Source organism: Malus domestica, chromosome 05, assembly GCF_042453785.1.
Source record: "Malus domestica chromosome 05, GDT2T_hap1".
NCBI lineage: Eukaryota > Viridiplantae > Streptophyta > Magnoliopsida > Rosales > Rosaceae > Malus > Malus domestica.
This window is the reverse complement of record NC_091665.1, coordinates 6,312,860-6,337,459: the sequence shown is the minus strand read 5'-3', so window position 1 is coordinate 6,337,459 and position 24,600 is coordinate 6,312,860. Positions and strand designations below refer to the sequence as shown.

At 39.1% G+C, this 24,600-nt stretch overlaps 1 protein-coding gene across 7 annotated transcripts; it reads right to left on the bottom strand.

Annotated features, from left to right (window-relative positions):
- Positions 1-4,186: 4,186 nt before the first annotated feature.
- LOC103443946 (uncharacterized) lies at positions 4,187-23,828 on the bottom strand. 7 transcript variants are annotated; one of them, XM_070822154.1, is made up of 15 exons: positions 23,530-23,828; positions 12,928-12,987; positions 11,506-11,620; positions 11,050-11,122; positions 10,780-10,825; positions 10,593-10,703; positions 9,474-9,561; positions 8,191-8,287; positions 7,113-7,173; positions 6,878-7,008; positions 6,225-6,342; positions 5,474-5,597; positions 5,282-5,389; positions 5,110-5,184; positions 4,187-4,370 (listed from the first exon to the last, which is right to left on the bottom strand). In XM_070822154.1, the coding sequence occupies exons 1-15, from the start codon at positions 23,605-23,607 to the stop codon at positions 4,327-4,329; spliced, it is 1,329 nt and encodes a 442-aa protein (XP_070678255.1). In that variant the 5' UTR covers positions 23,608-23,828; the 3' UTR covers positions 4,187-4,326. The 7 variants fall into 7 exon arrangements, with proteins under 7 accessions (XP_070678255.1, XP_070678253.1, XP_070678256.1 ...); XM_070822152.1 differs by having other exon boundaries at positions 5,041-5,184; positions 23,530-23,812; XM_070822155.1 differs by lacking the exon at positions 23,530-23,828 and adding an exon at positions 23,301-23,373 and having other exon boundaries at positions 5,041-5,184.
- Between the last annotated feature and the right edge of the window lie 772 nt (positions 23,829-24,600).

Here is a 24,600-nt window from a genome sequence, read left to right as displayed (position 1 = left end):
GTTGGTGATAATAGAGGCAGGTTGCTGAATAATTGTGGAGTACTGGGCGTACTTTTGGTCATCTGGTTGGTGCTATTTTGGGCTTATGGGCATTTGCCCTCCATAACATGGCAGCACATTTATTTTGGGGGTTTTTTTTATTTTTTATTTTTTATATGTATACCCTCTGATGGGGTTTATACATATATCTCCGAAAGATAAGAAAAATAAATTACATCATACGAAAACCAGAAAAATAAATCACATCATTCTGGTGGGGTGTTTATTCCTTGCTTTTGCTTTCTGCTTTCCGTCGCACTTTCTTTGTCTCTTCACCTGGTAGACAAAAGAAATTGTAATAATAGGAACCTTATAATTTTTCCCCTTTTTTTCTTTTCTCTTTTGGCAGATGGCGGACAATGCCAAAGTGGACTAATGATTTATTATGGGAACATGAATCTTATCTTCTGCCTGGTTTTCCACTAATGCTCATGGTATTCGTAGGAGATGGGCACCATTTATAGAATAATTGAGGCAGACAAAAGAAAAGTAAAGCTAGGCACCACTTATCCTCTTCGTGAGCGTTTCCATCATTGCTCTAGTAGTGGAGCTGTGAGCAGAGACCTCAGCCAAAGTATAAACCTTTTTGTCTGTCGGTGAAGGGGATGGGCATTCCGCAGGGCAGTGTCCCAGAACGATCAAAACACTTTTGCTGCCTAAGAACTCCATTGCTTTCTATTTGGCCAGTTGGAAATCCTTGGTTGTAGATCTCGCACACAACTTAGAAGTCTACAGATGAGAAAGCAAGCAAATAGATCTTCAAGAGAGAGGAACCTTTGAATCGTGAATTTGGTCAAGCTCAAATATTTTCTTAGCAACCAAACAATGTTTTTCCGTGTTCTTGGTTACAGTGGCCACTTGTTTGATATGTTGATTCCCTACGATGACTGAAACCGAAACCGCCAATCCAGTCCCGACGAACGAGAGTGCAAGAGAAAAGGCAAACGACGTCATACCAGATCCCTAGCCCCTCTTTCTTGTTTACCTTCCTCAGATACAACTCAAAACAGATCCTGTCGCTAGAGACAGCTCGCAGTAATGGCACGCTTCGACGGAGATATGGCTTGTGAGATGAGCCCAAGCTAGGGTAATGTGCGATGGTATGCTGCCGAGGAGATTAATCGAAGCGGAGTGTGAGGGAGGGATGAGATCGACGGAGATGACCGGAATGTTGAAGCTCTTGCGGTTAAGATCAGAGACCTTGACAAGGACGATCCAGATCGCCATGCCATATCTTTGCTTCCTGACGCGCATGACAGAGCTGTTCCAGGGCAGCCTGGAGAGCTTGAAAGGGTTCTCCTCACGCAGATCGTTGGGAAGGGTTGGGTCCTTGCAGAAGACCTTGTACAGGTTCCGCGTCACGTTGCAGATGGTCTTGGTGGTTGACTCGGTGGTGGACTCGTGGATGAGGGCGGAGTCAAAGGGGATGTTGGTGGAGCGATTATAGCCAACAGATGCATGGAGGTGCTTGGTGAAAGTTGTTGAAGATGCTGAGCTCCCTGATGAAGCAAAACCTCGAACTGCAGAAACAATCACACACTTCATCGCCATGGATTCTTGAAGTTTTCATGCTCTGATTTTTTTGTCGGCAAGATCTATTATGTGAGCTGTTGTTCGATTTAGGGATGTAGAAATTTGGGGATTCGAAGATTGAGATCGTGGAGAGGTCGAATGCGTCGTGAAGCTCTTTGGTGGATCCACCCTTGATGATCTCGGCGAACTCCACGATGTCAACGTGACCGTCGCCATTCTTGTCGGACTTGTTGGCAAGATCTTCTTCAGCTCCTCCATGGAGACTTTGGCACCGTCTCCCAAGCCTTTTGAAATCGAATCGTTCTTTGACATCACAGCAAACACAGTGAGAAAAATTTCTTGAGAGAAAAAGAGTGATGATAGAGATTTGGAGCTTTTTTGTTTCTGGGTTTTTGGTTCTTGCATATTCATAGTGGTGAGATGAAAAATTGAAAGAGAACCGACATAGCTTTTCATGTCGTTTCCCACAGACGCCGCCAAATGTTGAAGCATAAACCGGAGGTCTTGGAACAACGTAAATCCGACTGTGAATTTGCATGAAATGTAAATAACACAAGATATATCGTGATTCACCCCAAGGTTTGGGCTACGTCCACACTGATTGTATTATATTTCTCTAAGAAGTGAGGGAGAGAGAGAGCTTTGAGAGTGAGAGCGTTGAGAGGGGGTGAGGAGACTTAGGAATTGACCTCCCCTAATTGTGAGGGTGAGGGGTCCTTTTATAGAATAAGGACTCCTCACTTATTACATATTTGCCCATTCCTTTATCACATAATTACATTTAAGTCCCCCGAGTATTTATACGAGGTCTAAATACGAGGCCCTAAATATGGTATACACAAAAGTCATTTGGGGTGCATTTAGTATTAATTTTTTTTTTTAAAACCTTATAAGATCAAAATTGTCAATGCATATTAGGGTATATAAACCATTTAATATTAAATTTTAATGTAGAATGTATTCAACATTATGTGAAATGCTAATAAAAAAAGCCATTTTTTTATTTCTCATTTTGTATGGTTTATTTGATTTGAGAGAAAAAAAAAGAACAATATGCCTTCGCGCTATATGAAATATGAATATTAAGTAATAATAGCATGTCACTTTGAATTCGATATGATAAATATTTTTAATCTTTAAAACTAAGTAATTTTGCAAGTGGTTCTTTACCATAGTGATGGAAATAAGTTGAGCTCTTGTATGACAACATGAATTCGACCTCTATCGGTGATTAATCTAACAAAAATACTCAAATATTAGCTATATATTAGTTTTAACTTCGAGATGCATAAAGAGGAGAAATATTACATGCAACTCAAATTTGATATTTCAATGAGCGATTTGCCCCCTTTTGTACGCTACTTTTAATTTCCACTATGATATTTTAATTAGTGAATCACTCCCTATGACTTTATCTTATAAATAACCAACTATCACTCTTTGTCAGATTTTCAAAATTTCATCCATTATTTCGTCTATATCTGTCATTGGACAGCTCATGAGCCACTTAAGAAAGTAAAAACGTCATGTTGTATTAAATGAGTCACATACAAAGATTGATACACTAGACCCACTCGATGGAGAATTGAGTTAAACTGAGGGAGAATTGAGATGATGTGGCAAACACTAAACTAATTCATAATAAATTTTTGAATGCAATATTGAGTAATTTAACGATAGAGAAGTAATTGACTATTTATTTATGAATGTAATATAAACTTGAATATACAACAACAAAATCTTTTTTTAATAAGTAGGGTCGGCTATATAAATCCTAAAACACCATTGCGCTCGGTTCTGTGTCACTTCTTCCGTTAGATCCAAATACTTAGTCTTTTCTTATAGTCTCTTCTAAAGTCTTCCTAGGTCTTCCTCTACCCCTTCAGCCTTGAACATATATTATGTAATCGCATCTTCTAACCGGAGCATCAGTAGGCCTTTGTTTCACATGTCCAAACTACCGTAACCGATTTTCTCTCATCTTTCCTTTAATTTCGGCTACTCCTACTTTACCTTGAATATCCTCATTCCTAATCTTATCATTTCTCGTGTGCCCACACATCCAACGAAACATTCTCATCTCCGCTACACCCATTTTATGTACATATTGATGCTTCACCGCCCAACATTCCGTGCCATAAAGCATTACCGGCCTTATTGCCGTCTTATAAAATTTTCCCTTGAGATTCAGTGGCATACAACGGTCACACAACATGTTGATTGCACTATTCAACTTTATCCATCCAGCTTGTATTCTATGGTTAAGGTCTTCATCCTCCGTCCTTTTGCAAAATATAAACATGAATATACCATAAATAAATAAATTAAAAAGAAAAGAAGAGACATCCCCGTGAAAAGAGTCGAGGATGGCATATGAACCGGACCCGGACGCAGAAGCAGCCCCAAGTAGTTGGTAAAATGATTGGGGGTTTGTGAGGTCTACGCACTCTACTCTTTGTCCATGTGCTTTCAGCCTTTTCGCAGGCTACAAAAGTGAAGAAGCAAAAGCTTAGGATTCTTACATTTCAATTTTTATTGTCACCTTTTTGAAAACTAAAAGCTGAAAACTACAAGTTTTTCAGTTTTACGATAACAGAAAAATAGAAAAAACCAATTGTGAGAAATTATACATCGATAAGAAAAATCGTTGAACAACATTTTGCAACGAAACAATTAATTTACTAATAGAACATACTAATACAATGTCTAGTTTGTTAATCTCCAAGATAACAATATCATTAAGCTCTTCAGTCTCTACGCCTTGGAGTTTAATTTGGCACGTCTCTCGTCATACGATGCTGCGATCAATTTAGGAAGAGTTATAATTTGATTAGTGAAGTTACAAAATATTACTAATGCTAGCACGTACACAAACAACTGCAAACAGAGAATAATGCTAGCAAGGACTAATACTACTACTGGATGCATAAAGTTTATATCAATACTAAGAAAACGTGGGTTTACTTGATACAGAATATGCCCTAAATTCTGGAGATACCGATGCTCATAAGGTACCCAAAATCGGACTATCTCCCACATATTACCCACCTCCCTCACTCTAAAGTACAATATCTTTCTATTTCTTTCCACCCAAGCTACACCAAAAAACAGCCATCACCAAACGCCTCCCAGCACCATTCCCCTTTCCCTCAGAAAATGGATACCTCTCACACAACAAAGCAGTACATGAAGGCGGAAGCGCCTAACTCAAACGAGCTTCCCTGAACAGCCTCAACCACAAAGACAACCCATTTTGATGTGGTGGTTTATGTTTGCTGATTTATTTTTGTACGGGGTGAAGGAAATCATGATAACCATATGCAAAATGAGAAATCATGATAATCTTGTCACAGAGAACACAATGCAAGCTAGACACTCTTGAAAGCACATTTTATATATTGCATAACATAAAGCAAGCCACCATAGAGTATATCCTAACATTTTCCAACTATTTACTGAGGATGTCACCTGTACAATGTTCCACTTTTCTCGTAATAATCGGTTCTATGCGGTTTACAAAGAGACGGTAGCACTTACGCTCAGTTGGCCGCGACACTAGAGGGACATGGGCACATTTCTTCTTGATTGTTCTATTTTCCAAGGAACTCTGATCTGAGAAAACAAAGGTGGTCCCAGAAATAGGCAATAAGTATACAGCAAATGCTAATAGTATTCAACGGAAATATATGAGGAACATTACTTTCAGCACCTTTTTCTATTGGCAAGCAGCTCCGAAGAGCCTCGTGGAAGATTGCAGCTTGGAGATGATAACTTTGGCATTCTTTTGCCAAGTGTACACGCAACGCTTGCCCAGCATCTAGAGGAACACGTGAAAAGCACACATTCAGAAGTTATAGAGACATAGCGTGGGCTGTTTGTGGTTCAGCAACCATATAAGTACCTGAAGAACAAGTGAACTTGAGACCCTCAAATTCACAGGACTGAAGAACCAATGGGATCTCTGGGGCCATGGTGTATTGAGGTTTTCTTGGGGTTCTGCTCGTATCCAGTAATGCATCAACCACCTACAAATTAAAATACTTAAATCTCAGTTACTTTCATGTAACAAAAGTGAAAACTTAAGTAGAGGGCATTTCAAGCCTAGGTGTCCTCAAAGCAAAAGGAAGATGCTGCCATTGGCGGTTAAACCCAGGCTACGGGTCGATCTTAGTGGTTTCCATATCACTGGAACTTCCAAATCAAACTCCAATGGTGGGCATGTTTTTTGTTTAAACAATCTTTATTATGAACAGAAAATCCTCAACAGTAACAGTCAAATTATAGCAAAGAAACAGGTACAGCATACCTTGTTGCTTTAAAATGGTCCCAACTGAATACTTTTCTTTTAGCTTTCACGGAAATCTTTGGAGTGGTATATTAAGGGAATTCAGAAAGCAGATGTTAGGAAGAGGCATCTGGCTAGATGCAATCATTCGCATGTGTGAAACAATACCTTCACTAGTAGAATGTTCACATTTACAGCAACTTCGGCTACATCTCAGACTTATGTGCACACCAGTATGATGGTTTTAAGAGATACAAAAAACTGATAATTTTGAGGTGCTATGTTTTTCTTTTGCATTTCTTAACACTTAAACAAGCATAACCCAAACTCCAGCAATCAATCTATCAAATTGACATTTGATACTCACATCAGGAGATTCATGACCTTGGCCGATCAAGAATAGCACAGCAACCATGCATCTGACCTGGTGCCAGAGGAAAGCACTACCTTTAATTTTAATCGCCCAAAGCTGGTTCTCGTCAAACCTGAAAATAAATGCAATATTATAAACCAAAACTCCCGACAATCCCTTCAGGAAAATCTCAATACAGAAACTCTTCATTTTGGCATGTTGATAAAATCAGATAGTGAACTATGCATTCAAAAGATGATGCCAAAAGTAGCAGACAAAAAAGTTGGAAAAAAGATTTGCAGAAACAAAAAGAAACGAAGTTTTTTTCTGGAAATGACAACTGAATCACTGATACAGGAAAACAAAAAATACAAGTTTGACTGCCATGATCAAGTATAAAGGGCAATTGACTTGGTCAATTATAAACGAATATTTTCTTTTTTCAAGTACAGTCCGCACTCACATTTACATGCATAAAAAACAAAATTGAGCAAAAGTAAGCAACCGAGAAGAAAAATGATATATTCACAGAACTTGGTGAATGCGATACTCGAGCATATCTCAGTTGTGTCAAGGTTAAGCAATTAGGGTAATGCAAATCAACTAAATGTAAAAACGAAAAAATAAAAGGGAGAAAAGGGTCAGAAAAATTAGCTACCCATGTCAACCTCACATCACAAGGAGAGACTGCAAATGAAGTGATTTTTCGCCTATAGTTGTGTACATTTAGTGCATCCATTTTACAAAAGTTTCTGAAGTCGTGTTCACCAACAAATTTCCTACCAGCACTCTCCATAGCCTGGCTAAACATGAACCAGACAAAACCATGTTTGTGTTCTCTTAACTCCAATCTAGGAGCACGAAAATGCATTCAAAACGTTCCAAAAGAGAAGAACTACGTACCAAGAGATTCAGATTTTGCCCCCAAAATAAATAATAGTACTCCCTCCCTAAACAGCTAAACCTGTATTTGACCAAGGAAAGCAACGAATTACTCTCATGCATAAGGTCATTAAAGTGACTACAAAAAAGAGGGTCAGGACTCAGTACAGTTATGGAATACAGTGAACTGTTAGAAAGCCTCAACCATATAAGCATCAGAGATTAAATATGAATATTTTTTGCAATTATACAGATAATGAAGTTCATAACTCAGCTATCCTCAGATGAACTGAAATCCTTCCCAAACTTTTAAGAACATTGGATAAGCTGAACTTCACCTTTTTAACTAAGAAATTCCTTTTTATTGCTACAAATAATGGTCCTCCAGAATTCCAGGTTAACACTTACTTGGCACATAATTGAATATACCACTAGCATTTATGCAAAAGGAAGCTCCAAGAAACTTTAACCAGACTCATACCATTTGACAAACACATGGATAATCTTGAGTTATGGCATAACAAAAGAAACTTAACAAATAGAGGTAAGAGTCTCCTTGTTTGATTATGCTTAAGAATCAATGCCATTTTCATTGTCCAATAATTTATAAGATCACTATACCAAACACTTTTAGTTAATATCAATACGTGTACATCCATTTTGTGTCTATTTTGATACAAGTGATATTATACAGTAAATTAATCTAGACTACAGGGAGAGGAACTTGAACTTGGATGCAAGGGGGGAGAACGCTCCTCTAGCTAACTGCTAATTCCATTTTGTGGCTATTAATTCAAAGAGGGCATGGAAATTCAAGAAAACTTAACTAGGTTGTAACTGCCTACAGGTATTTTTATTCATTCCATATCTTTAAATGCTTGAAAATAGTCAAAATACACAAGTTTCACTAAAGAAACGCCATAAAAAGGATCAAATCCACAGAGCAACTGTCATTTTAATAGGTTTATAAGATTAGTTCTTTTCACTTAAAAAAAAAAAAAAAATAAAAAAAAAAATATGATTTTGCAAAAAAACAGAATAATTTCTAACAACATTATCATCTCAAAATAGTGGCAACTCTCATAGAAGGTAGACAAACCTGGCATTGAAATCCAATGGAACAGGACACCAGCCAAAAACTCGAATATCCTCTGGAAGGGCCCGATTCAACACCCTCACGTAATCAATTTCACCTTCTGAGAAAAACATGAACAAAACAAAGGAGCATGCGTTATTGAAGTCGAATGTGGTTAGTTGAAATTCATCAAAAACTCAAATGGTAATTAAAAATCTTAAACGGGGCCAGCAAAACAAATATGGTTCAATGGTTCAAGTTTTAGCACAATAAAATCTATGCTTCAAAATCTCAACTACGGTGCTAGAATCTTTTTTTGTTGCTTTTTTCCACTGAAAAACTTTTTGCTTACGTAGACCGGTGGTAGATACAAATACTTCCCCAAATCAAGGCCATGCGATTTGAGTTTTACAAAAAAAACATTCAACAATTTTGACTGCTAAAGATTGAAACCTTTGTCAAATGAATCTACACATTGGCACGTGGTACGCACTAACCAATACTCAAACCCAGACGATTGGTTTTGAGATCCAACTAGTTCAACCAAATACCAGGAATCATTCATCTTGCCATTCCTCATATCAAGTGTCCTATGATGCCTCTAAAAGCAATCCTCCGCCCAAAGACAATATTCTTGCATCAAAGCATTATACAGTTTACTTTCTTGTTCATTTTCCTTTTCAAGCAACAGTAATCATGATAACATATAACCAAATAACTAAATTATTTTGTATCAGTATTATTGCACTTTCCCAAAGTACAACCCAGGCTACCATAAGGTTATATGGCTTTGTTTAGCTTAAAGAATAGCCTTATGACCTATTCCCGCTCCTAAAAAGAATGAGAAATTATTTTGCTCCCTCACAGTTTCCACTAGCTTGTACTGCCGTATGAATTGTGAGCTCACGCTACAGCCCTGATCCAACAGAACTAGGCTTATGCCATGCTTTTTCCGATCTTTGATCAAAACCTGGTCTAAATTAATGTGAACAGCGTCCCCATCCTATTCAGGACATCATCCTGGAACAGGGCAGAGGAGATGTCCGTTATTTGAGATAAATGTAGATCTATCCTCTGCTTGGCATTGATTAAACATTTTAGGAACTATCATTTAAGTTCTTTTCTTCTTTATACGGGGAAATAAATTTTGCATTTATGGTTTGTTTTCTAGTCTAGTGTTTGTAGTTGGTTTGGCCTGTATGCTTTTTCGTAGTCATATGTGGACTGCTTGCACATCTTCTATTGTACTTCATTTTTCTTTTCCATAAAGTTCTTATATCTTATCAAAAACAAAAAAGCACGCTAACCATATTGCTCATTGTAAACGATTTTGTTGGAATCTTCATTATTCTCACATGTTTCCTTGAGGTTTGATCGTAAATAGAGAGCGATAACCTGTAGAAAAAAAATTTCCATATTCTCAACAATCATATTTAAAAGAAATAAAAATAGTAGCATCAGAGCTGGTACCAAGCAAGGTTCTATTCTTTTCCTTTTAGGAGGAAACAAAGCATCAAGCACGGTTGTAAATATAGACATCAGTAATTCATTCCATCTCCAGATATGTGGCAGAAATTACAAAAATGACCACAAAAAAAATTCTTTAAAACATGGGAATTTGAATGAAACTCGTGGAAATGTTGAACCAACCAATAATTCACCAATCAATCCAGCAAAAATGCAACATAGTATATCTCTGACATGATATTTAAGTCCCCAAAAAAAAAAATGCCCCTGATACATGACATTGAAACTTGAAAACTACGTGCAAAAACATCCTTCTTCCACTTTTTATAACAATCGAGACAGTATTAGCTAAAATTTATTAATAATTAAAAAAAATACACCTTGCACATAATATTCAAGTTTCAAATATACACACACACACACACATCCGTAGTGCACATACACACACACACATCCGTAGTGCACACTGTTTTTAGTTTTCACCTTACACGTCATACATTTATCCAAGATATATTATTTTGTGAAGTTTACAGGCTTAATTGACGAATTATTGATTGGTTTTGCATTAACAGTTGCATTTCTTAAAATAAAAATTGATTATTTCTGTAAATTTTACCAATATTGTCACTGATATATTAATAAATGACAACAATGTTAATTACATGAATATATAAATACATCAGTAATTAGCATCATTGTCATTTGTTAATATATTCCCCCGACATCCACATTTAATCTTGACTTTATCTAGGATAGCATTTGGTAATCTACTTCTAGCATCTTTCAACTATTACAGCATGAGATTCAAAAGATGATTCCAGCATAGTTCAGTTTAACCTACTATTGAGGAATGCGCAACTAATAATCATAAGAATACCCAACAAATATGTATACAGTTATTCCAACCATATAATCACCAACCACCGAAACTCAAATAGAAAGATTTTGCATCAACTTACTTGCCCAACAGCAGATACTCCCTTGTCGGTTCTACCACATCTTGAGTATTGTGATTCCTTCTTGTCATCAACTAAAAGTCTTGTCTTCTCAAGGGCTTTAAAAATTTCAGACTGCATATTTTCCAGAGCATAAGATGAAACTCAGGTAAAAGTTAGAAAATAAGAGCAGTAATATGAGAATCAATACCTCAATGGTTGGATCCATTTGTGCCTCTGAAGCAAAACCATAAAACCTGTAATGTAGCACATAAGAGTTCAAAAGGCCTTCTACATCCCATGATCTTTATAAGGGTATTAGGTTCTTTCTAGCCTACTGGACATGCAATAGTATTCTAGAAATCTTGCCTAATTCCTCATAAATGATAATGAAGAAAAAGGAGAAAAATGATATTCTTTCTTAAGAAGAAAGGCAAAAGCTAAGATTTCAACATAAAATCATCTTAGTTGTAGAAAGTACCTCTGCCCAAAATACATGACTTTCAGAGCAACATATCTCTTAGGGAGGTGATTAATGATCCTTGTGATATGACCTGTGTACAAACATAGAGATTTAAAATTCAAAAATATGAACATGTGCGTGTAAAAGTCATTAACCAGAATAGACTTTTCAAAAGGAGAGCTTCCTAAAAGAAGCATGTTATTGATTTTAAAATACAACTACTACTGAGTTATAAAAATTGGACAACAACATTAAACAAAGTACTTATGCATGAGTCAATGCACTGGTTTATTGAAAAAACATAGAAAACAACTATGAACCACATGAGTGAAAAAGAGTGGGATGGAGAGAGAGATTGAAGGACCTTAAGAAAATATATTTACGGTTATCAACTAGTCAGGTTGGGTTTTCCTGGCATCTTATGCCACAAGTTATATTACTTTTATTTTGAAAAGTAAATTCAAAGAATTAAACCTGGCACTGTCTCTTTTACTTTCTCAATGGTGGTCTTCTTACTTCCAGAGTTTGATTTCCTGCTTTTCTCAACTGAACTATCAAAACTTACAGAACCATCAGGCTTTTTCTCTTTCTGCATCATAACATGCTCATCTTCAGAAAACCAAAAAGATAAACACAAACAAAAGCAAAAGTAAAACCAATACGAAGGAGATATTTCTTTTCTGGTTAAAGTTGCAGCACCTTTTTTTCTTGAATTGTGTTTGTTGTCTAAAATCATGTGTCAAGTTTAATCCTTCATTTAATCATTAGTCTGCATATCTAAAGGGTTTACTATACCTTTTTGAAGAAATTACCAGCAATGCCCTTGAATAGTTAGTGTTGATTACCCTCTGGTTTGAGGTCAGTGACAGTTGGTCCTTGTGTTTTAAAAATTGACAAAAACCCCTACAGTTATGAATCCTTACAACATTGACCCTCCATTAAACTAGTCAAGTTAACCTTTGATTAGCACTCAGCTGGCCCATTTTTACTTACAAGGTGTCTAGTTTGATGACACATGGATTACTAGATACTATATGGACAGCAAATAATAATATTTTTTCAAGGAAAACCTTATCTTGAAGAAGGGCCCTTCAACATCAACCTAGCGCCTTGTGAGCAAAATATAAGCCCACTGAGTTCCTCTTAATAAAGAACATATTGATTAACTTGGCAGTTTGACGAACAAAGGAGCTAATGGTAGAACAGTTGCAACTTTAAGGGTGGACAACTGTTATATGCCCTAAACGACAAGGGTGCAAAATGCAATTGACCCTAACGAGTAAACTACTGAAAATACTAACTGAAATGCAAGAGATACAACTGGCACGTAATTCCCTATTCTTTCCCTCAAACTTTGAAATATCCCAAGTTTCATTATATAGGCGATATAAAGTTGTACAAAACCTAATACAAAATTAAGGGTAACATCAAAATATTAGAAAGTGAATTTTGCTACATATGATATCCCAGAATCACAAGTATAGTACCTTGATGTACATTAGTTTTAGATGCTTTCGAAAATATAAACTTTATGGAAAAAGCAGATATGCATAATGAAAACAATGATATTTCATAGTTAAAAAAAAAAAAAAAAAAAAAACTTGAGGAAACAAATTTTGAGATTGATAGTAATACAATTTGGTCAAAGGTGACATTTTCGTGGATTCTTTGTACTTGTGAACCATAGTTGTTTATCAACTCTAGTTTTCTTCTATACATTTTTTTCAACCAAATATTCCATTGTGCTACAACATCTATGATTACATCAAAATAAGAGTTTAGTGAGGATTTAATATTTATTAAGAAAGTCAAGGATTAAACAGTAAAATAGGTATCTGATTTTATCATATAGGAGAACAATGGGAAAAACAAAATATTAAGCAAAAGATAACAAACCTCATGACAGCAACAATTTGCAAGTTGAGATGACAATTTGGCATTCACAACCTCTAATTCCTGAATTTTTAGTTGCAAATAAGTTATTAGAACTATACATTTGTTAAAACAAAAGTAATACTTAGAAATGAATCTGGGATTACGGAATGACTAGAAAAAACAATTAAACTAATGTGTTAGAAAAATTAGGTTTCAGCAATACAAAACCTATCACGGCCTTATATGCATCTACCACCAAAAGAAAACTAGTTAAAAACAGACCAAAATGGCAACAAAAAGTAATGCCATTCCATAGAAAAACAAATTGAGTTTATGATAGTTCTATTTGAACCTCAAATTTGCTTGATTTTTTTTTTTTTGTCAATATCAAATTTGCTTGATTAAGAGCGCCCCCCCCCCCCCCCCCTCTCTTTTTTTTTACACAACGATGTCACCATTAAAACAAATGAGACCAAAGTCTTTTCTCTAACTTTCATCCTCCCCGTCCTATCTTCCTCCTTTTGCAGAGGCATTGAACTGGCACCTCTGCAACCAAACATACAGTGATATCACCATAAACAAATGATGTGATACAAGAAACTACAAAAAAAAAAGTAAGCTAAAAAGTAAAGGGTGACATTATCTTGGTCTTTTACCTTCTAAACCAAATTAGTTTCTTTTACAAAGGCACTAAAATCACTCACACCCTCAGGCTTCTCCCCAACTAGACTCTTCTGATGTAAATCTAACCACATTAAAATGTCCCTTCCCCACTCTGTTAGTGAAGGGCATGAACTCAGGACTACTACTAAAGTCAACAATCAGTCACCTTAGGCTTAATGGAGTCCGAAAAATTCTTTCAATACTCACTCGACCAGAAAACCTTGTGTGTTCCATATAACTAAAATTCCCCTAGACTTTCTGAAAAAGGTAATAAATTCCTTTTCCTTACACCTAGCTCCACATGAGCTACTACAATTCTTCTATCAAATCTCATTTTTCTTTATTATTATTAGATTTCACTTCCTAGACTTAAGAAAGCCCTCTCAAACTCCAACTAATGATTTTCATGGTGTCATCATCTTTGTGCACGGTTAGCACTATTATTCACATAATTGATCTTCAACAACAACAACAACAACAACAAAGCCTTTTCCCACTAAGTGGGGTCGGCTATATGAATCCTAGAACGCCATTGCGCTCGGTTTTGTGTCATGTCCTCCGTTAGATCCAAGTACTCTACGTCTTTTCTTAGAGTCTCTTCCAAAGTTGTCCTAGGTCTTCCTCTACCCCTTCGGCCCTGAACCTCTGTCCCGTAGTCACATCTTCGAACCGGAGCGTCAGTCGGCCTTCTTTGCACATGTTCAAAATCACCGGAGCCGATTTTCTCTCATATTTCCTACAATTTCGGCTACTCCTACTTTACCTCGGATATCCTCATTCCCAATCTTATCCTTTCTCGTGTGCCCACACATCCCACGAAGCATCCTCATCTCCGCTACACCCATTTTGTGTACGTGTTGATGCTTTACCACCCAACATTCTGTGCCATACAACATCGCTAGCCTTATTGCCGTCCTATAAAATTTTCCCTTGAGCTTCAGTGGCCTACGACGGTCACACAACACGCCGGATGCACTCTTTCCATCCAGCTCGTATTCTATGGTTGAGATCTCCATCTAATTCTCCGTTCTCTTGCAAGATAGATCCTAGGTAGCGAAAACGATCGCTTTTTGTGAGCTTCGCTAGATTGCTCCGGTCATTAGTGTGGATAAGTATATAAATGGATAGAGATAGGAAAGCAAACACAAGATGTACGTGGTTCACCCAGATTGGCTACGTCCACGGAATAGAAGAGTTCTCATTAATTGTGAAGGGTTTACACAAGTACATAGGTTCAAGCTCTCATTTAGTGAGTACAAGTGAATGATTTAGTACAAATGACATTAGGAAATATTGTGGGAGAATGATCTCGTAATCACGAAACTTCTAAGTATCGGAGTGTGGTGTCGTCTTGACTTGCCTTATCTGTCTCATAGGTAGATGTGGCATCTTCTCTGGAAGTACTCTTCCTCCATCCAGGGGTGGTATCTTTAACTGGTGGAGATGCACAAGGTAATGTATCAATTTCACTTGAAGCTTACTTGTAGTTTCAGGCTTGGTCAAGCGCGATACAAACCATGTAGTAGGAGTCCCCCAAGTCGCCGAGCTCGGGGGTCTGCTGAAAGAGGTGACAGACAAGGTAAGCAATCAGAGCTCCGACTGATTGTTCACCTTCTCCCCATCTTGCAGCAGCATGAAGGATAAAGAGAAGAAAAATGAGAAGAGATGATATGAGATACTTTTGCTTTTGAAGAAGTAACTTTCCACAGGCTTATTCTTGAACTGAGCTGGAGGGTTTTCTGGTTTCCTCCAGAGTATAAGGCCGACTGAAGAATTTGAGGGTCAAAACAAGTCCATCAAATCTAGAGTACGTTCCACCCTGCTGATATGGGATACTTTTGCTTTTGACAGAGTAATGAATGTATCGGCACGTGTGCTGTTACGCTTGTCTCCACATGCTTCCTTGTATCCTTCGCACTTGCCCTATCTGTTCCTCAAGCAGATGCGGAATCTTCCCTGGAAACATAAGATGTTGAAGATGAGTACTCGAGAGCAATGCCAGGTAAGTAATCAGGTAAGGGGTTCCAGGCAGTCAGTTCCTGGCTGGAAGCTTGATTCCAAGTGCTGACTGATTGCTCTCTTTCTCCTTGTCTTACAGGTAAAAACAAGGCCAAAAGAAAAGACAGGGAAAAAGCATGATATGGGATACTCTTGCTTTTAACCCTGATGATATGAGATATTCTTGCTCTAGTATAGCTTGTTTGCAGAGGTATTATCGGGGGGAAAGAAAGCTGAATATTTCGAAAGGCTTCGTTGGGAGTGCCCTCTCAGATATGATGAAGGGTTGAGCATTTTTGCAGGTCTGCCTGTCCGTTGGGGATGGAGGTCGACATATATAGGAGTCTCCCTAACAACAAGTAGTAATGCTATTCCTTTACCCTGCTTGGTCTTAGCACGGTAGTGGGAGCTACCAGTTTCACATGTTTTAACTCTGTCAGAGCACTTTGAAAAAGTGGTCTGTGGTATCTGGCTCTCGAGATTCGGAGAACGATGCCTCTTCGATTTTTGAGAAAGCAATCATGCTGGGGGTATGACTCTCGAGATTCGGAGAGCAGTGTCTCTTCGATTTTTGAGGAAGTAATCATGTTGGGAGTCTGGCTCTCGAGATTCGGAGGGCGGTGCCTCTTCGATTTTGGAGCAAGCAATCTTGTTGGGAGTGTTGTCTCGAATGTGAGTAAAGGTTGGGCATGTTTGCTAGTCTACCTTGCCACGAAGCACAAAGGTTGACACACAGGGACTTTCCAATTATCCAGCAATGGTACTGTTCCTTTACCCTCTCTTCGATTTTGAGAAAGTAGTCATGTTGGGAGTCTGGCTCTCGAGATTCGGAGGACGGTGCCTCTTCGATTTTGGAGCAAGCAATCTTATTGGGAGTGTTTTCTCGAATGTGAGTAAAGGTTGGGCATGTTTGCTAGTCTACCTTGCCACGAAGCACAGAGGTTGACACATAGGGACTTTCCAATTATCCAGCAGTGGTACTGTTCCTTTACAGTTGTGGGTAATAATATGGTAGCTAGACCTTCAAAATTTATGTGTCTAAACTTTTGTTAGTGCTGTTTCTTTGCTATTCTTTTACCTTTCTTGGTCAGAGCGATGTAGTGGGAGCTGCAAGCTTCACGTGCTCAACTTTGGCAGAGAACTTTGGCAAAGTTATTTGTGGTACCCATGAGCTATTGTTGCGTGTGGGAAGTGGGTGATTGAACAGTAAGATTCATGTGCTTTCTACTTCACCAGAAGTCTTCGACAGAATGCCCATAATTTCTGCAAAGCTGAGTGTGCGTGTGACAGGTGCTGACAAGGCTAGAAAAGTAGGTGCCTCTTCGATTTCTGAGATCGGCCCTCGTGGTCTCTGAGCAGCCCAGCTTTTGAGAAAGCGAGCGCCTCTTCGATTGATTCGGAGAACGATGCCTCATCGATTTTTGAGAAAGCAATCATGCTGGGGGTCTGGCTCTCGAGATTCGGGGAGCAGTGTCTCTTCGATTTTTGAGAAAGTAATCATGTTGGGAGTCTGGCTCTCGAGATTCGGAGGGCGGTGCCTCTTCGATTTTGGAGCAAGCAATCTTGTTGGGAGTGTTTTCTCGAATGTGAGTAAAGGTTTGGCATGTTTGCTAGTCTACCTTGCCACGAAGCACAGAGGTTGACACACAGGAACTTTCCAATTATCCAGCAATGGTACTGTTCCTTTACCCTCTCTTCGATTTTTAAGAAAGTAGTCATGTTGGGAGTCTGGCTCTCGAGATTCGGAGGACGGTGCCTCTTCGATTTTGGAGCAAGCAATCTTATTGGGAGTGTTTTCTCGAATGTGAGTAAAGGTTGGGCATGTTTGCTAGTCTACCTTGCCACGAAGCACAGAGGTTGACACACAGGGACTTTCCAATTATCCAGCAGTGGTACTGTTCCTTTACCCTTGTGGGTAATAATATGGTAGCTAGACCTTCAAAATTTATGGGTCTAAACTTTGTTAGTGCTGTTTCTTTGCTATTCTTTTACCCTTCTTGGTCAGAGCGATGTAGTGGGAGCTGCAAGCTTCACGTGCTCAACTTTGGCAGAGAACTTTGGCAAAGTTATCTGTGGTACCCATGAGCTATTGTTGCGTGTGAGAAGTGGGTGATTGAACAGTAAGATTCATGTGTTTTCTACTTCCCCAGAAGTCTTTGACAGAATGCCCATAATTTCCGCAAAACTGAGTGTGCGTGTGACAGGTGCTGACAAGGCTGGAAAAGGCTGGAAAAGTAGGTGCCTCTTCGATTTCTGAGATCGGCCCTCGTGGTCTCTGGGGAGCCCAGCTTTTGAGAAAGCGAGCGCCTCTTCGATTTTTGAGATCGGCCTTCGTGGTCTTTGAGCAGCCCAACTTTTGAGAAAGCAAACGCCTCTTCGATTTCTGAGATCAACCCTCGTGATCTCTAAGCAGCCCAGCTTTTGAGAAAGCAAACGCCTCTTCGATTTCTGAGCAGGCGCCTCTTCGATTTCTGAAGCTTCGTCGAATGCAGATTTTTATAGGGGCTGGCATTAAGTTCCAAAGCACACTTGAATCTCCACCAGTAGAAGCTTCATTCTTGCACTTCTAAGATCTTGATTTGTCCGACCTCTTCTCTCTTCAACACCTTTGAAAATGTCTGGCCCCTCCGACCGTCGTTTTGACTTGAACCTTGTTGAAGAGGCAGCCCCGCCTTCTCCAGACAACATATGGCGCCCATCCTTCGTCTCCCCTACTGGTCCTCTTACCGTTGGGGATTCCGTGATGAAGAATGATATGACCGCTGCGGTGGTGGCCAGGAACCTTCTCACTCCCAAAGATAACAGACTACTTTCCAAACGGTCTGATGAGTTAGCTGTTAAGGATTCGCTGGCTCTCAGTGTTCAGTGTGCAGGTTCTGTGTCTAATATGGCCCAACGCCTATTTGCTCGAACCCGCCAAGTTGAATCATTGGCGGCTGAAGTGATGAGTCTCAAACAGGAGATTAGAGGGCTCAAGCATGAGAATAAACAGTTGCACCGGCTCGCACATGACTATGCTACAAACATGAAGAGGAAGCTTGACCAGATGAAAGAAACTGATGGTCAGGTTTTACTTGATCATCAGAGATTTGTGGGTTTGTTCCAAAGGCATTTATTGCCTTCGTCTTCTGGGGCTGTACCGCGTAATGAAGCTCCAAATGATCAACCTCTGATGCCTCCTCCTTCTAGGGTTCTGTCCAGTACTGAGGCTCCAAATGATCCCCCTCCGGTGCCTTCTCTTTCTGGGGCTCTACCGACTGCTGAGACTTCTCCTAAGCAACCTTTGTGAAGGCTCCCTCTTGTGTGCTTATTTTGACTCATGTATATGTACATATTTGTAGCTTATCGGGGATATCAATAAATAAGCTTTCCTTCATTTCAACGTATTGTGTTAAATACACCAAAGCCTTCTTCGCTAAGTTCTTTGAATTTTCTTTTGTTAAAGCTTGTATGTTGAAGCTTTCTGAGTGGAGCATGTAGGTTGGGGTAGTGTTCCCTTAATTTCCCGAGTGAGGAAAACTTCTCGGTTGGAGACTTGGAAAATCCAAGTCACTGAGTGGGATCGGCTATATAAATCTTAGAACGCCATTGTGCTCGATCCTGTGTCATGTCCTTCGTTAGATCTAAGTACTCTAAGTCTTTTCTTAGAGTCTCTTCCAAAGTTTTCCTAGGTCTTCCTCTACCCCTTCGGCCCTGAACCTCTGTCCCATAGTCGCATCTTCTAATCGGAACGTCAGTAGGCCTTCTTTGCACATGTCCAAACCACCGTAACCGATTTTCTCTCATCTTTCCTTCAATTTCGGCTACTCCTACTTTACCCCGGATATCCTCATTCCTAATCTTATCCTTTCTCGTGTGCCCACACATCCAACGAAGCATCCTCATCTCCGCTACACCCATTTTGTGTACGTGTTGATGTTTCACCGCCCAACATTCTGTGCCATACAGCATCGCCGGCCTTATTGCCGTCCTATAAAATTTTCCCTTGAGCTTCAGTGGCATACGGCGGTCACACAACACGCCGGATGCACTCTTCCACTTCATCCATCCAGCTTGTATTCTATGGTTGAGATCTCCATCTAATTCTCCGTTCTTTTGCAAGATAGATCCTAGGTAACGAAAACGGTCGCTCTTTGGTATTTCTTGATCTCCGATCCTCACCCCTAACTCGTTTTGGCCTCCATTTGCACTGAACTTGCACTCCATATATTCTGTCTTTGATCGGCTTAGGCGAAGACCTTTAGATTCCAACACTTCTCTCCAAAGGTTAAGCTTTGCATTTACCCCTTCCTGAGTTTCATCTATCAACACTATATCGTCTGCGAAAAGCATACACCAAGGAATATCATCTTGAATATGTCGTGTTAACTCATCCATTACCAACGCAAAAAGGTAAGGACTTAAGGATGAGCCTTGATGTAATCCTACAGTTATGGGAAAGCTTTCGGTTTGTCCTTCATGAGTTCTTACGGCAGTCTTTGCTCCTTCATACATATCCTTTATAGCTTGGATATATGCTACTCGTACTCCTTTCTTCTCTAAAATCCTCCAAAGAATGTCTCTTGGGACCCTATCATACGCTTTTTCCAAATCTATAAAGACCATGTGTAAATCCTTTTTCCCATCTCTATATCTTTCCATCAATCTTCGTAAGAGATAGATTGCCTCCATGGTTGAGCGCCCTGGCATGAACCCGAATTGGTTGTCCGAAACCCGTGTCTCTTGCCTCAATCTATGCTCAATGACTCTCTCCCAGAGCTTCATTGTATGACTCATTAGCTTAATACCCCTATAGTTCATGCAATTTTGTACGTCGCCCTTATTCTTGTAGATAGGCACCAAAGTGCTCATTCGCCACTCATTTGGCATCTTCTTCGTTTTCAAAATCCTATTGAAAAGGTCAGTGAGCCATGTTATACCTGTCTCTCCCAAAAGTTTCCACACTTCGATTGGTATATCGTCTGGGCCTATTGCTTTTTTATGCTTCATCTTCTTCAAAGCTACAACCACTTCTTCCTTCCGGATTCGACGATAAAAAGAGTAGTTTCTACACTCTTCTGAGTTACTCAACTCCCCTAAAGAAGCACTCATTTCATGTCCTTCATTGAAAAGATTATGAAAATAACCTCTCCATCTGTCTTTAACCGCGTTCTCTGTAGCAAGAACATTTCCATCCTCATCCTTGATGCACCTCACTTGGTTTAGGTCCCTTGTCTTCTTTTCCCTTGCTCTAGATAGTTTATAGATATCCAACTCTCCTTCTTTGGTATCTAGTCGTTTATACATATCGTCGTAAGCCGCTAACTTAGCTTCTCTGACAGCTTTCTTCGCCTCTTGCTTCGCTTTTCTATACCTTTCACCATTTTCATCAGTCCTCTCCTTGTATAAGGCTTTACAACATTCCTTCTTAGCCTTCACCTTTGTTTGTACCTCCTCATTCCACCACCAAGATTCCTTTTGGTGTGGGGCAAAGCCCTTGGACTCTCCTAATACCTCTTTTGCTACTTTTCGGATACAACTAGCCATGGAATCCCACATTTGGCTAGCTTCCCCCTCTCTATCCCACACACATTGGGTGATTACCTTCTCTTTGAAAATGGCTTGTTTTTCTTCTTTTAGATTCCACCATCTAGTCCTTGGGCACTTCCAAGTCTTGTTCTTTTGTCTTACTCTTTTGATATGTACATCCATCACCAACAAGCGATGTTGATTAGCCACGCTCTCTCCTGGTATAACTTTGCAATCCTTACAAGTTATACGATCCCCTTTCCTCATTAGAAGAAAATCTATTTGTGTTTTTGACGACCCACTCTTGTAGGTGATCACATGTTCTTCTCTCTTCTTAAAGAAGGTGTTGGCTAAGAAGAGATCATATGCCATTGCAAAATCCAAGATAGCTTCCCCATCCTCGTTTCTCTCCCCAAAACCATGGCCACCATGAAAACCTCCATAGTTGCCTGTCTCCCTGCCCACGTGTCCATTTAAATCTCCTCCTATAAATAACTTCTCCGTCTGAGCAATTCCTTGCACCAAGTCTCCAAGATCTTCCCAAAATTTCTCCTTCGAACTCGTATCCAACCCTACTTGAGGTGCGTACGCACTAATCACATTGATAAATTCTTGTCCTATTACAATCTTGATTGCCATGATTCTATCTCCTACCCTCTTGACATCTACAACATCTTGTACCAAGGTCTTGTCCACGATGATGCCAACACCGTTTCTCGTTCTATTTGTGCCCGAATACCAAAGTTTAAACCCTGAGTTTTCTAGATCCTTTGCCTTACTACCAACCCACTTAGTTTCTTGTAGGCACATAATATTTATCCTTCTCCTCATCATAACTTCCACTACTTCCATAGATTTTCCTGTTAAGGTTCCTATATTCCACGTTCCTAAACGCATTTTGCTCTCTTGAACTCTACCCTTCTGTCCTAGCTTCTTCACCCTCCCCCGTCTAATAGGATCAAAGTACTTCTTTTGTGTGTCCCGGGTAAAGTTGATAGGAGCATATGCTCCCAAACAACTTTGAGTGGAGTCGTTCGAAAAGAAGTTTCTATGGCCCCCTTGCTCATTTAACACTGCATCCGGGTGCCGATGGAGATACAGCGACCCTTGCTCACTTATCACTGTGCTCAGGCCACACAGCGCGCCACTTACGGGTGACGCCCTAGCTTTAGCGCGATTTTGTTCTGGATTCATTTTCATAAGGATTCGACGTGATCATGGAGTGCCGGCTGTCGACTACCTGACGCCCTCCCCCTCCTCCTTTATCCGGGCTTGGGACCGGCCATGTAAGACATAGGCGGAGAGTTTGTGTCATGCCATATGGTGTGCATCCAGACTTCTAGTCAACCCTAACCGAACCAATTTGATTAATCATGTCAACTGACTCGACACTCAAACTTTTGTGATTGAGTTGACAGACAAGTATGGTGATCTAGAAACTTAAAAGACTAATCTCCTGTTATTTCTAGGCCAAACCTATCATTTCTGATTCTTCAAAAACTAACGATCTACTTTATAAGGATTTATATAATACCAGAATCGAAATATTCCTCCTTGACACTAGGTTTGTGCAAAGTAACAGTCAACCTACTTAGTAACTTTGCATTTGGTCAAAGCCAAATTATCATGCCGTGCTCAAAATTGTCACTCCTAGTTTTTCTCTCTGTCTTCTTTCCTTTCCCCCAACTCCTACTCTTGTTTACTAGAAATGGAACCAATGATAAGTTCATTTTCTTTCCAAGATGTTTCCAGTTTACTCCACCCTTCCTCGTCAAATGAGCTCGTCTCCTTTTTCATACCCACATCCCCTAACCTCTCAACTCTCTTGGCTATTCTTTACCTCTCGCATAACTTAAATTGTTACCAACTTACCATCATCCCCACAACATACATTACCTATACCTACAGAGTGACTCTCCGAACATGATGGGTGATACCCGACCTGCAAGCCTTCATACTGACACTTCTTGTAAGTCAGATTCTAGTAACCTCGCCCCCCCCAACAAGCACAACACGGGAAAATATAATAGGGAAACAATCTAAATACACTAAAATTACATGTACATGAGAACTTATTAGAACAAAAAGAAGATAAACGAAGACGAGAACTTAAAGCGAATACATCCACTATTTTTAAGCTTCGACTATGCGAGGAAAATGAGAAAATAAATAGCTGAGAGTCATGCTGATTATGTTATAATGCAGTAATAAGTAATTAAATTTACCATAATCAAGGCGGAGATTTGTTCTCAGCAACAAAACCAGCAACAGTTATAAGCTATCGTAATACAGAATGCATTGTTTGATTAGAATCTACCAGAATTACTTGATTTTTCATGAAAAACTGCATAGAATCGACGGGATTTGGGTCATTTGTGGTTCTTTTTTCAACCACATTTTCTCACTGACCAAACAAAGAAAAATAAGAGAGAGTGAGAGAGAGAGAGAGCGTACCTGAACTCTGTGCTTGAGGGAGTCGACCAGGGACTGTAGGTTGGTGATGGGGTCTCTGTCCGCGACTTCCATGGACATGGTCAACCGATTGGTATGAGGGCTCGTTCCTCTGATGATTTTGGTCGTTTCTAATTCCCGCAGAGAGATGGGTTGGTGGGTGATGATGGAGCCTGGTATGCAGAAGGCCGGGGGTGGCGGCTAGTATGGGGATTGACGGACTGGGGAGGGGGTGGCAGTGTTTAGGTTCGATTCTCGCCAGGCTGAGACGAAATTGAAAAACGTTACTGGCCCATTGTTCAAAAACACATATATAGCGGTGGGTTCAAAAAATTGAAACCGAAAAACAAAAAGAACCGAACACCAAATTGAAATCGAAAAATAAAAATAAAAACCTAACAAAAAAAATCAAACTGAATCGAATTTCATTGTTTCGATTTTGGAGGTTCGGAAACCAAATTAAACCGAATGCCTTTATACTTTATGAATGTATGTTTGTGATGTTTCTTTTGTGAAACTTTGTTGCCAATTTTGAAACTAAGCCTAGATCATTTTGAAGAAGAGTACTTGGTTCAATTAGAGAGGATATTCCATTGTTTATAGAGTAAAATTTTAGAACACTTTGGAACTTGAAAGAGCTTCTCTATTTGTTTGCTTTTGGAATGGATATGGTAATCATTTTTCTTTGCAATTGAAATTGTTGATAAAATATGATTGGTCTATATGATCTTGTATATGTACAACTACCTTCTACTTTCCCTATTTTCTTATTATTAGTCTACCAATGCAAGCCTCCTTTCTAAATTACATATTAAAAAAGATCAAGTTTTATAAAATAATAAAAATAAAATTAAAAAAAGGGAAAAACGAACCGAACAAAACCATACCCCAAAAAAAAAACCGTACAAAAAAAAACTGAAAGAAAATCGAAGTAAACCAAACCTAACCAAATTTTGCAAATTAAATGATGTGTCACAAATAAAAAATAAGCACATTAATCAATACTTAATTAATAATTTAATTATCAATTTTCATATCATTTAACTTAGGAATGTAGTCAATTTAAATTTCATA